We start from the raw sequence: 14,463 nt of genomic DNA, 5'->3' as shown, positions 1-14,463 counted from the left end.
TTTCATTTGAATAAAGCCAATTTATCAATTAATTATCTCATAGAGTATGTTCTTGGTGTCATATATAAAATGTCTATGACTAAACCAAGATCATACCATTTTCTCATATGGTTTCATTTTAAAGTTTTATAGTTTTGGGGTTTACATTTATATCTAAGACACATTTTGAACAAATTTTTGTACATGTTATACATGGAAAGCCAATTCTTTTGCTTTCTTTTTTTTTTTTTTAGCAGAGTTCAGCTTTTTATTGAACATGTTACAAGAGGTTTAGTCAAAAAGACCAAAGCCCATGTCATCATCAGACTCCTCAGATTCTTCTTTCTTTGCTTCCACTTTCTTCTCCTCAGCTGGCGCAGCAGTGGTGGAGGGGGCAGGACCTCCTGCTGGTGCAGCACCCCCTGCTGGGGCAGGTCCACCAGCCCCTACATTGCAGATGAGGCTCTCCATGTTGACATTGGCCAGAGTCTTTGCAAACAAGCCTGGCCAGAAAGGTTCAACATTTACACCGGCTGCTTTAATGAGGGCATTGATCTTATCCTGTGACTGTCACCTCATTGTCGTGCAGGATGAGGGCCAAGTAGATGCAGGCGAGCTCTGACACGGAGGCCATGCTTCAGGCGAGTGCTGCTGGGCAAGGTGCTAGTCGCCGGATGCAGTGAGGGCCTCACCCCAACGCGGCCTTAACTTTCTCTGAAGGACCGAGCACCTTACCGGCAGCTGAGGAAAGGCAGAAAGCCAATTCTTTTAGCACCTTGTTGAAAAGAATACCCTTTTTCACATCAATTTCCTTTGTAACTTTGTAGAAAATCAGTTGTTCATGTATGTATTTCTGGATTATCATTTCCATTTCTCTTTTTGTCTGTCTACATTGACGTCATATTGTTTTGATTACCATAGCTTTAATAAGTATTTAAATCAAGTAGTGCTATTTTTCCAATTTTGTTCTCTTTCGAAGTTGTTTTGGCTCTTCTAGAAGCTTTGCCTATTCATATTAATTTTAGAATGTTTGTCACACACATACCAAAAAACAAAAACAAAAACAAAAACGAAAACCATAAAAACAGATCCTCCTGGGAGTTTGAATGGGATTAACTTAAATCTATAGGACAATTTGGGAAGAATTAACATTTGTATAATATTGAGTCTTCTGAGCCATAAACGTGCACATCTCTCATTTATTTAGTTCTTTAAGCAATGTTTTGTTGTTTTCAGTGTATAGGTTTTCTACATGCTACATTTATCTCTACATATTTCATCTTTTGATGTTATTGTGATACTTTCAATTTCAATTTCTGAGTTTTGTTGTTAGTTACTTAGAAATACCATTGATTTTTATATGTTAATCATGCAGCCTGAAAACTTAATAAACTTACAAATTAGTTTTTGTAGCTTTTTTTTATAGATTCCATCACATTGTCTACATAGATAGCATATATCTGCAAATAAAGAAACAGTTTTGCCTCCTTCTTTCTAATCTGGATGTCTTTATTTATTTTTTCTTACCTTATTACGTTGACTAGAATTTCCAATATGATGTTGAATAGTAGTGCTAAGAGTGGATATCCTTCTTTTGATCTTATGGGTAAGGTGTTCAATTTTTAATCAGTACAAATTATATTAGCTGTAGATTTATTATAAGAAATTGGCTCATGTTATTATGGACGTTGGCAAGTCAAAATCTGAAGGGTTGGCCAGCAGACAGTAGACCCAGGGAAGCTAATGCTGCCATTCCAGTCCAAAGACTAGATGGCTAGAGATTTAAGAGAACTGGTTCCAGTTCAAATCTGAAGGCAGTTTGCTCAAAAACCAGGAAGATCTGATGTTTCAGATAAAGTTTGAAAGTAATCTGCTGGAGAAATCTCTCTTGCTCAGGAGATGTCAATCATTTTGTTATAATCAGGTCTTTAACTGATTGGATAAGGTCCACCCACATTCCAGAGGGCAACCTGCTTTACTCAAAATCCTCTGATTTAAATGTTAATCTTACCCAAAAGCACTTCCACTGAAAAATACCAAGAATAATGTTTGACCAAATATCTGGGTATCCCATGGCCCAGGCAAATTGACACAAAATTAATCATCACAGAAATTATCCAGAATAAATGTTCTTAAGCATTACCCAACACTGATCCTCTATCTCAGGAAGCATGCATATGAGGACACTTGGATTTACATTTAATAAAGGTTTATATATTTCTTTGGATTTATATTTAATAAAGATTTATATTTTAGAAAATACTCAAAAATAAGATGATCAGAATTTTAGTTCTATTGTGCTATTTACTACCTCTGTGACATAACAACAAATCAACATTAGACCATATCCAGGGATTTTATATTCACCCAGGTACTAGGACTCTTGAAAACCATGTTGTAGTCTAAGGAAAATCATATTGCAAATTGCAAAAATATGTATGCTGGGGATGCCAAAAAATGTATACACATTTTAAGAGATGTTATCTATGTATTACTTTTTGAAGTTGAATTGAGCACTTTGAGTACCTCTTGTAATTGCAGAAGTAAAACGTAACTTGTATTCATCTTTTGTTATTGGTATATATTGAATATTACAATTTTAATACAGTTTTTTTCCTTTCATAAAATGTGTATACTTCTTTTGGGCACCCTCTGTATGTGCAATTTCATTAAATAGGAGCTATTTTTTTCCAACAGAAAACATGACTCTGTTATAGTTCAGCAAAATTACCTTATCACAACAAGCAAGCAAATCCCAAAATAATCAAAATATTGAAACCCATATTCATTTTTTTTTTAGTTATATTTTTCTGTTTGACCATTCATTGTGTATCAGTATTACTAAAACAAACGATGGCTGGCACAGTGTTTAAGAAAATAAATATGGGGAAAACAGAAAGTTGAGAACATTTATCCATTAGTTTTTTTTCCCTTATAGTTGGAAAAGATTGTTATTATTTGATGTGGGAGTGTCTATTTTAGCTCAGCTCAGGGACCACTTGGGACATAAATTGAAAACAATAAAATAGATGATTTTTCAGATACTTCTAGTTCTCTTTTGAATCAAGTATTTTATAAACTAAGACAATAGAAAATATGAAATAATTTTGTTGTATTGTCTGTTATGGACACCCTTTGTGAAAAATGTCATTCCAATCAATGCACTACAGAAAGAGGGTACTGAGGAACTCATGCTTTGAATATTCCATAGAAACTACATTAACTTTATCTTCATGAATATAAATATTCTATTTTCTGTTTACCTAACTTTAGAAAGCGAGCAATTAGGAACTCAAAATTCTTAAGTCCAACTTTTACAAGTTAAGTGAATTAATTAAAATATTCTTTAATGACCCCAAATTTTCGTTGACTCCTGTTAATTCAAAGTACTGGAATAGATTCAAATACAAGGCACCAATAAAAAAGCAATTAATGTATTTAGTTAATTTATTTTCTCTTTGACATTCATTCTTAGATGACAAACTGCCATCATACCACTAGGCAGTTTAAGCTTTTCTATCAACATCACAGGCTACAACCACTTAAAGCTGAGAAATAATCCTATGTCTATCAGACTTCCAATTATACACAGTACTGTTCCATTATCTACAACTGCTTGTATGTGCCTAATCCGATGGCATTGTCCTTGGTCTATGAACACTGAGCATCATGAGGTTTCTCAGGATGCTCTTTCCACTGATATGTGTGGTTCCACTAACAAGCATTGACTTGGAGCTTGGACCACTTGAATACTTTACTGAACTTACATATAGGATTCCAGAACTTACACAGATCTCCTTACAGCATCTACTCTTCCTAGCAAAATATTTACCTTCGTGGAGTTCCCTCCATGATCCACCTCGTCCATCATTTTGACCATCATCCTTCTCCTACGTTCCATTTTGCCATTCAAGGATAGATGACATCTATTTTTAACCGGCTTATTTTATTTTGTTTTGTTTTGTGAAGATGTCTCTCTTTAAGAAAAAAAAAAATAGTGTTTTCTTTGGAAAGTAGCATTTAAATGAATATCAGCTCAGAATTACGATATGTAAATGAGTGTCCAGCTGATACAAATAGCAAGTTCCTGATGGAAAAATAAATGTGGATAACTGTGCACTCAATTTTTTTCCTACTGGTGATCTAAATTAGCGGTGTTCAGGCTTACTGGCCCTTTTCATTTCTAAATCACTCTTTAAGAAACTCACAAATGGAGTCATAGCATCTTCACAGAAGTCCAGCAGAGCCAGCATGCTGTCTGAAGTAATGTTCTCACCTCTCGAGAAGGGAGTGGGCTTTTTGAAATTAGCAAGGATGGCTTTGATATATTCTTCATGTCATGAAAGCCTGTCATGAAAGACTCCACTTCATCTGGCTTGTGTTCTTCTTGCCTGCCTCTGATTGAGTTCATGTAATCCTGATGTGCTCTTTGTCGTTGCCTTTCATGAAGCCAATTTCCTGCAGGTGGTAGTTCATTGCTTTATCATAATACAATGATATCTTGTGGTATCTTTTTCTTCTCCAGTCAAGCTGAGATATTATCTGCAGAGATAATAAAAATATTTTTCCCTAGATAACATTTTAGATATGTCACCTCATTAAACCTCTCAAAGCCGTTTGAGAGGTTGCAAATGTCACCTTGTCCACTTGAAAAATTGAGACTTTGTAAGTTGTATAATTTGACTTTAAATTGCAGAAAAAGTGTCAGGAATTTAAATGGTATCCTGGAATTGAATTCCAACTTTATGTCCTTTTCCCATTTGGTCAAGGCTAGACAAATTTGTTCAGAAAATTAGTCCTTCCTAAGTGACAGAAGACACTGGATATATACTAGTTTTGCTACTGATTCAGTAAGGCAGCAAAATTTACTAAATTCTGCCAACCTACAAGTATATACAATACTTCCAAACACATCATCATTCAAGATACCATTTTTCATAGTAGCTCATTTGGGATTCTTGCTCAGTGTGAATACAGGGATCAGCCTATAATTGACATATCCATTTACACAAATTGCAATACAATTCATATTATTATCTTACCTTTGTTAAAATGAATATAAACAGAATATCATCACTAGTCATATTGGGCTCATGCACTTGAATAATGTACATTTTAGGTAGAAATTCTCATGGTAACATGTCAATAACTTGAAATTCTCCCACAAATTTTCCAACACATGAAAGAAATATGACTAGTTTTATAAAATGTGCAATTGGTATATGTTAACTATCTCAATCATGATGGGGACAACTTATTTACTTTGATACCCCTTAGCTTCAGTTCTCCTGTTAAAGCTATATGGTTTCTTTTTTTCTACTAATTGAATCAACACTATTAGAAAAGCAATACTATATTCACCAAAAGCAAACAACTTGTCTGATAGCTAGGATTTATAGGAATTAAGTGGCTTTATTTAAATATATCATAGATTCCCCCCTGCCCTCCAGAGCTCTAATTTTGTAAGTATGGTACTATTTTAACACATTTATCAATGGATATTTGGGAACAAATTTTCATGTGGTGTATGTAATCTTAACAATTAATAATTGCTAGCAACCAAGAAAGAACATCCACTTATTCTACTAATTTTCATTGTACAAATAAAAAAGATTTAATTACATAGCTTTTACTCTGATATTAACGACTCTGTTATGAGTCATGAAACTAAACCTTCAGCTTCATGTAAAATTTGATTTGCTTCCAAAATATGTCTCTTATCTATAAAGATACATGAATTAATGTTGTTACTTCTCTGTTTTTATGTGTTGTTTTGTTGGTTATATGTTTTCTACTATGTTTGATCCATTATTATTTCTTATAATTATAAATACTCTTACATATTACCAAACATCAATTAACCAATCAGTCAATGTAATATCTCATGATACGGTAGTATATGTAGACAGACTTTTAAAGGATGAATTTTGGGGGTTAATATTATGCATTTATTATTATTATGAATTATCACAATGTGCCACTATAAAATGAAGAATTTGTTATTTCACATGTTAAAACTTCTTTAGATTAAGTTGATTGTTCTATTGTTGAAATATTTATTTGAAGAGAAATTGGACATATACTAATCTAAATTTTTAAAAATTACAATAATAAAAAGAATCCCACTTTAGATTATGAAAGGGTATTTTTAAAAGAAAATTTGGCAGAGAGAAGCAATCATGAATACAAAGGGGGTAGGAGAAATGAAGGGATAAAAAGGAGAAGGAAGATAGGTTGAAAGAAAGCTCATCCAAAGGAGATGTCTTTTCCTAGGGAGAGGGAACTAATTGACAAGATGAAGTAATAGCAGTAATGAACAAAAGGCCTAAGAGACTGTGTCAGGCTGATTTCATTGTGCATTATTTATTTTGAATGAGAAAAGACTGTCCAAGATCATTTAAGAATCAGAAAAGAAGGAACAATTAATTTTAACAATGATGAAGATTTTTATTTCCCACATTTGGGACAACCTGAAGGAGACAGCATAGTGGTAGGAAGTACGGTGAAGAGAGCAACAAAAGGTCAAATAGAAAATGCCAGGCATTTTTACTGGGTATTAATAATAACAGATATGACCTAGATTCTCTGTGGTGTGATTTTATAATAAGATAGAGGTGAAGTACACTTTACTTACTCCAGGTGGTAAAATAGCAAAGGTTATAACAAAATGAAATATTAGTAGACACAAGGTGAAGAAATTTCTAGTTTTGTTAAACTGTTTCATTTGTTTGGAATATTTATTATTGAATAGCTGCTAATTAGACTCAGCAGCTGATACACATCTGCAAACATTTCTCTCCTATTCCACTAAGATGTAGACCTGGAAATGAAGAAGAGAGAGAGCAGACTTGAAATATTCCAGTAGGATAAATCTTTTTCAGTCCCTCTAGCCATAATATCTATAAATTTGAAAGCGTCAGGATTGATTGCCCTTGATCTTTAGCCATTCTCCAACATAAAGGATATCACATTGAATTTCAAAGCTTCTCGAAGCATATGGAGTCACAGTATTCCCCTTCCCACCATTTCAATGACTTGTATTTACGAGTGTCTATTATCAAAGGAAAGCACGTCTTCAGACAAGCACAGAGAAAAGGCACCCAAGTGGCCAGGCGATTCCCTTTCTTTCTCTTTCAGTGTGAGATGTTAGCTCGGGGCTTAAGGAAACTGCTGTACTTTCTAAGAATACAACTTCTGTATGTAGCTTCATTTATTTTCCACTCTAGCCTAAGCAGATCTATCACCAGCAACTTAACCTATTCAAAAGAAAACACACACACACACACACACACACACACACACACACACACACAATCTTTACCTGGTTTAAAGGTTTCACAGAACTCCAAACACTTACATAGATTCTAAATGACTCAATATGTCCCTGCGATGTTTAGTTAGAATGAATGTCAGGTGCTAACTGTTTAGTTATGATTGGCAAGCCTTGCATCCATTTTTGCTGCTTGATGATAGATTAAATGAGCAGAAACAAATTGAAAAGAATCATACAGGCCAGCCCTCTGATCCATTCAATGTATCAGTAGCAGCGAACGTTCTTAGAAGGGATTGCTTGTCAATGCTCCCTCAAATTTGTTTTAATCTCCCTATATTTCTAAATTATGCCACTTCCTGGAGAATTGAATTATGTTAATTTACAACTTAGCAGATAAGTACATTTTGTTTTACTTGTTCTTTCAAGTGTTCCTAAGTTTCCTCGGTTTTTAAATTCCATACCTCTGGATTTCTTTCTAGCTTCAAGATACATAACTCAACTCTAGTATATTGGGATTGGACAGCTATGGTCATGTTTAACTAATTCTATATACTTTTTACAGTATATTTTCTTTATCAACCTTGTGTCCTAGTCTTTACCATCTATCTGTAATAATATACTCTATCTGTCCCTCATTTTACACAGTGGTTTGATTGAACACAATGATACTTTATTAGTTTCATTACAATATTCTTGAGGAAAATTTACCAAACCTGTATATGAAGCAGTAATTTTGTAAAGACAGAACAATATGTTCTGTTGAGTTTCTACTAAACAGTTTGAGGAACTCTGATCTTTGACGGAAAAAAGAAATGCCATTGAAAATGAACTACTCTGTAATTAATTACTTCTGCTGAAATACCAACCAAAAGACCAACTACATTTATATATTAGCTATTTCCTAAGTTTTAGGTTATAAATGCTCCAATTTGATCATCCTGTTTTTCATTTTGAAAAATGATATGTAATGTATTCATTTAATTCTAACATCTGTAGCTTCAAAGAACCATATGAAAATAAGAAGGTCTTTTTTTTTCTCTGTAATAGTATTGATTTTTCTCCCCTCAGGTAAATAAGAGACTTTCTTGGAAAAAAACAACAACACCCTGTATTTTAAAATAAAAGAGACTAAGATTTATAAACCTGAAATGGAAGACCTTTATAAATTGATCTCTGAAGAGAGACACAAGCTCAATACATACTTTTCTATCATAAAAACAATTCTGCCATAAGAAAAATTATATATATATATATATATATATATATAATTTATATGTGTATAAATTATACATATATACATTTATGTATGTATATATGTATATATACATATATATAGTGCCGAAGGAGTGAGTGACAAGGTAGTGAACCAGTGTTTCTAAACTTTGTATGTATATATGAAAGAACTACTGTCTTTACTCTTCCCATCAAGAACACAATCCATTATTTTTATCTCATAGCCTGCTTTTCATCTCAGTTAGATGCAGGCTGATTTCATAAGCCATCATTTGAGTGTGTTCATTATAATCTTTAGTACTCTGATTTTATCCATTAAGAATATGAAAAACCTGTGGGAAGGACTTAAAATATTTTTCTCCTTAAAAATTCTCTCTGAGTTTGCAACTCAGCAAGAGCTTAATTAAAATCAAGAGAAAAAAAAATAAAAAATGTTTCATACAAACTGTTACTTTTGTTTTTCTGAAACTATTTCTTCTTTTGTTCAACAAGAAGCTATTGAGAGGGTACTACATGACGGCCATACTATTAAGCTCCAATTTGCATTATTAAGTAAGATATTAATCTAAAAGTGCTACAAAAACAAGGCAAAAATTACCTGCCTTCTCAAGAAAAATCCATATGAAACTGCCTGGACCCTGATGATTTTCTTGAGTTGGCCAACTTGAATCAGAAGAGTTTGTGGCTGTAAGAGTTATTTCTTACAAGTTACAAGTTTCCTTTCTTACGTCTCCACATGGTTCTTCATCTGCAATAAAACACTTGTTTTATTACATCCATATTTGCTTTAAAAATATAGCAGATGTTTTCAATACCACTATTGGATACATTCTCGCTAAACAAAGTCAAAACAAGTCCTGCCATTGATCTCTTTTGAACTTCTGAGCAGGGGTCACAGTGCTCGGAGCTGATTTTTCAGGTATGAGTGTATGAGCTCATCTTTCGGAGTGTGTTACTTCCTTCAAGGGTGCAGAATACCATATGGTGTACAGAGGAAGTGCCGAAGGAGTGAGTGACAGGTAGTGAATCAGTGTTTCTAAACCTTGTATGATTTTAAGAGTCACTTGGGGAGACTTAACACAGATTCCTAGGTCTCCCCAAATTGCCACATCATAATCTCTCTGGATGTGTTCACAGATTTGAATTTTTGTAGGCTCTCCAGCTATTGATCATGCATGTTTGTAAAACATTGCAGTACAAAGAAATCTGGGAAACTGTCGTAAATACTTCCTGGGGAAAGAGCAGTTCATAAATAAAAGTTAAAAATGTATTAGAACTGATGGACCTCAGATGTGAAGTATTAGATACTACCTTAATGATCACAACAGAATTTTAGCAGAGAGAAACTGAGGTAAAGTTTTTGTTGTTTTTTCAAATTAAAGTTTATTGGGGTGACAATGGTTAGTAAAGTTACATAGGTTTCAAGTGTACAATTCTGTAATACATCATCTATATATCACATTGTGTGTTTACCATCCAGAGTTAGTTCTCCTTCTATGACCATATATTTGATCCCGTTTACCTGAGGTAAAGTTTATATCACTTTCAAATTTCCTATGTAAAAGGTAAATAAAAGTCATTATATTTTCACAGAAATTGAGGTATGGAACCATCCTGTTTTCCACATGCACTAAGGAGGGACAGGTGTGCGGTTGTGAGGGTAAGAACCCTACAACCTCTTTTAAGTCTCTACAAATTAAAAGAGAAGGAAATTAATTCTAATCTGGTGATAATTCAAATTTTGTCTCTTCCGTTGCTCTGTGCTAGGTGAAATAAAGTCCTCCCTGATAAATATTGTGCTACTTTATTCTAGTAAAACTTAAAAATAATTTATAGATATTAAAAATGATTTTGCAAGATACATAGAGAAACCCCTTGTCACATACCCAAGTCCTACCAGAAAGAACATTTATTCTAATAAATACAGCTCTGATATATTCCCTCTTAATGAAAGCTATTTGGTCCTTCTAGATGGAATAGTAAAACCAAAGTTCCCACTTCACATTCTGAATAGAAAACTCAATAAATTTGTTCATCCGCGTATATGTTGCCTTTACAATATATACTTCTTATCAACCTCCCTTGAGATGGAAAATATCAATTGTAATCATGTCTTTTTTGAAAAAAGTTAATACTTGTCTAGACACAATACCTTCAGTTTTAGAATTATGATCTATCATAGTTGGTTATACCCAAATGCATCAGATACAATTACTATTTTTCTTACATGTTTAAAAAAAAAATCCATGACTTTCTGTATGTACTTCATATTTCCCACTGTATGAGATTTTATAAAGTTTAATAACTGTTCCTACTTCTATAATAGACTATACTTTTTACCCTTTTTACCTTTTTATTATTTTCCTAAGGCTATATTAAATCTTCTAGAGACTTTGTTACAATTCAAGAACTATTTACTGAGGTTGTGTTAAGTGTAAGACACTGCACTAAGTCCTGGGCATCCATGTTGAGTAAACAAACCCTCAAAATACTTTCATGATGATACCTCAAACTGAGAAAAATGTCCCATGTTTAGAAGTTTTTGTTTTATACACCTGAAAAACTTTGGCATGATAAGAACTTAGCATTAAAAATAACCCTTTAAGATCAACATATTAAACCCATATCCACCCCTGAGAATCTGTCCAGCCTGCCCTTGAAAAATTTCCATTCATAGTGACTCCTCTCCAACATTTCTTACTATTTGTCTTGTTGATGACAACCATTCTAACTGGGGTGAGGTGATATCTCATTGTGGGTTTTATTTGCATTTCTCTGATGATTAGTGTTGTTGAGCATTTTTTTTCATATGCCTATTGGCCATTTGTATGTTCTATTTGGAGAAATGTCTCTTCAGATCCTCTGTCCATTTTTTAATTGGATTGTGTTTTTTTTTGTTGTTGTTGTTGAGTTGTATGAGTTCTTTATATATTTTGGATATTAGCCCCTTATTGGAGATGTTTGCAAAAATCTTCTATTCGGTTGATCGCCTCTTTATTTTGTCGATGGTTTCTTTTGGTGTGCAGAAGCTTTTTAGTTTGATATAGTCCTATTCATTTATTTTGGCTTTTACTTTCCTTGCCTTTGAAGTCAAATTCATAAAATCCTCTTTGAACCCAAGGTCCATAAATTTCATACCTATGTTTTCTTCTTTGCAGTTTATTATATCAGATCTTATGTTTAGGTCTTTGATCCATTTAGAGTTAATTTTGGTACACGGTGACAGATAGCAGTCTAGTTTCATTCTTTTGCACATGGCTTTCAAATTCTTCCAGCACCATTTATTGAAGAGGCTGTCTTTTCTCCATTGTATGTTTTTGACTTCTTTGTCAAAAATTATCTGGAGAAGCTGTGAAAAAAAGGGAACCCTCATACACTGCTGGTGGGAATGCAGATTGGTGCAACCACCTTGGAAGGCAGTGTGGAAGTTCCTCAAAAAATTATAAATAAAATTACCATATGAGCCAGCAATCCCTCTATTGGGTATCTACCAAAAAAATCTGAAAACATTTATCTGTAAAGATGTATGTGCTCCGATGTTCATTGCAGCCTTATTTATGGTGGCCAAGACATGGAAACTACCAATGTATCCCTCAATAGATGATTGGATAAAGGAGATGTGATATATATACACAATGGAATATTATTCTGCTATAAGAAAAGATGAAATAATGCCATTTGTAACAACATGGATGGATGTTGAGATTATTATGCTAAGCAAAATAAGTCAGACAGAAAAAGTCAAGAATCATAGGATTTCACTGATATGTGGTATATAAAACTGAAAACAACAAAGGAACAAGACAAACAAATGAAGATACAAAAACTCATAGACACAGACAATAGTTTAGTGGCTACCAGAGGATAAGGGGGAGATGGTGGTAGATGAGGGTAAAGGGGATCAAATGTATGGTGATGGAAGAACTGACTCTGGGTAATGAACACACAATGTGATATATAGATAATGTATTACAGAATTGTATACCTGAAACCTATGTCACTTTACTGACAATTGTCACCCCAATAAACATTAATTAAAAAAAATAGTGACTCATTTAAATAGTGACTCCCAAATGTTACAAATTATTCCTAATCTTGAGCTGCCATTGATATCCCTAAATATTCTGACCATTAGTAATAGTTGCTTATTTCAAGTAGAATGGAACAAGCCCATCAACTGTCTTTGATAACTTCAAAAACTTCACAGGCATGTTCCACAAGCATCTCTTCTTATCACTTACTATATTAATCAATTGTAATTATTAATATTTTTTACTTCTTTCTGTCTCTTTATTTTGTGTTTACTATTATATATTTTTTTCCTTTCTCCTTCATTTCTCATTTCCTAACATCTGTTGGAATGAATAATCATATTTTTATTACTCATTTTTCCCTTTACTCATTTGAAAATTTTGTCTTTCATTTTATTCTTTTAGCATTTACATCTCTATCATGTATGAGCTACATAAGAGCCTTAGAATACATTACATTTCAAAATCCATGATCCACCTTCTATTTCCAGTAGTATACTTTTTTCCTACATTATTTTGAAACTCCTAGATCAAAATAAAAAGCATCTTCATAGCAATGAAACCACTCAACAAAGTGAAAGGCAACCTAAGAAATTGGAGAGAATGATTGCAAACCATATATCTGATAAGGGATTAATATGCAAAGTATATAAAGAACTCTTACAATTCAACAGTAAAAAAGAAAAACAAATAACTCAATTTAAAAATGGGCAAAATATTTGAATAAACATTTCTCCAAAGAAGACATATACATAGCCAATAGGGAGATGCAAATCAAAACCAGAATGAAATGTCACACCACACTTGTGAGAATATCTATTATCAAAAACAAACAAACAAGTAAACAAACAAACAACAGGTTAGTGTTGGTGATGATGTGGGGGAATTGGTATACTTGTGTCCTATTGGTGAGAATGTAAAATGATGCAACTGTTATGGAAACAGTATGGAGATTCCTGCAAAAATTGAAAGTAAAACTGTCTTATGATCCAGCTATCCCACTTTTGATATGTACCCAACATAATTGAAAGTAGGATTTTGAAGAGATATTTATACCCCATGTTCATGGCAGAACTATTCACAATAGCCAAGAAATGAAAACAATCAAAATATTTACTGCGGAGGAATAGAAAAAGAAAAAGAAAAATGTGTAATGGAATACCATCTAGCCTAAAAAAGAAAGAAACATTGTGTTGTGTGACAATGTGGATAAACCTGGAGGATGTTATGCTAAGTGAGGTAAAGCAGTCACTATAGCACAAAATGCATAATTCCACTTATATGAGGTATCTAAAATAGTCAAACTCAGAAAACAGGACTTGGGAGCACAAGATAATAGGGACTTGCCATTCAACCACTGTATAAGATGAATAAATTTTAGAGATCTACTGTAAAACATTGTGCCTATAGAGAACACTATAGTTTTGTGCACTTGAAATTTTGTTCAGATGGTAGATCTCATGTTAAATGTTCTTACTATAATATATATTTTTAAAATTACAGATTGTCATTGTTTTTCTTTTTATATTTGATAATTTATTTAACTTAGAAATATGTTTATCTGTTTCTTCGTTCAATCCTATTTCATGTGTTCTATTTCTTTGCTCTGGTTTTTATTTTACTCTTATTCATTATTTCATCCTTGTTTAGTTGTTCTTTCAGGGAGGATTATTTACAAGAACCAAGAACATTTACAATATATCAGTGTGATTAGTAAAAGACCCATTCTTTTATACTTAAAAAATGGATCTGTTTTACCATTATTATTGAGTAATAATTTATCTAGGTTTAAGGCTTTAGGTTGGTCTTTAATGATTCAAAATTGTATTTTCCATTGTGTGTGGCATTTATTATTGTTTCTGAAAAGTATGCCACACACTATAATTGTCATATAGTGTAGCTGATGGGACATTCCTTTAGTAGCCTCTGAGATATTTTTTCTTTTTC

The 14,463-nt window shown here is 33.0% G+C and overlaps 1 protein-coding gene across 1 annotated transcript; it reads right to left on the bottom strand.

Annotated features, from left to right (window-relative positions):
* Positions 1-204: 204 nt before the first annotated feature.
* LOC109453497 (large ribosomal subunit protein P1) lies at positions 205-625 on the bottom strand. The gene is given in 2 exon segments (XM_019743241.3): positions 205-541; positions 543-625. Coding segments are annotated over 2 exon segments (342 nt in total). The 5' UTR covers positions 614-625; the 3' UTR covers positions 205-270.
* Positions 626-14,463: the final 13,838 nt, after the last annotated feature.

The sequence above is a fragment of the Rhinolophus sinicus genome, chromosome 2 (assembly GCF_057876585.1).
Source record: "Rhinolophus sinicus isolate RSI-liver-muscle chromosome 2, RSI-T2T, whole genome shotgun sequence".
NCBI classification, from domain to species: domain Eukaryota; kingdom Metazoa; phylum Chordata; class Mammalia; order Chiroptera; family Rhinolophidae; genus Rhinolophus; species Rhinolophus sinicus.
This window is presented reverse-complemented; position numbering and strand designations above follow the sequence as displayed.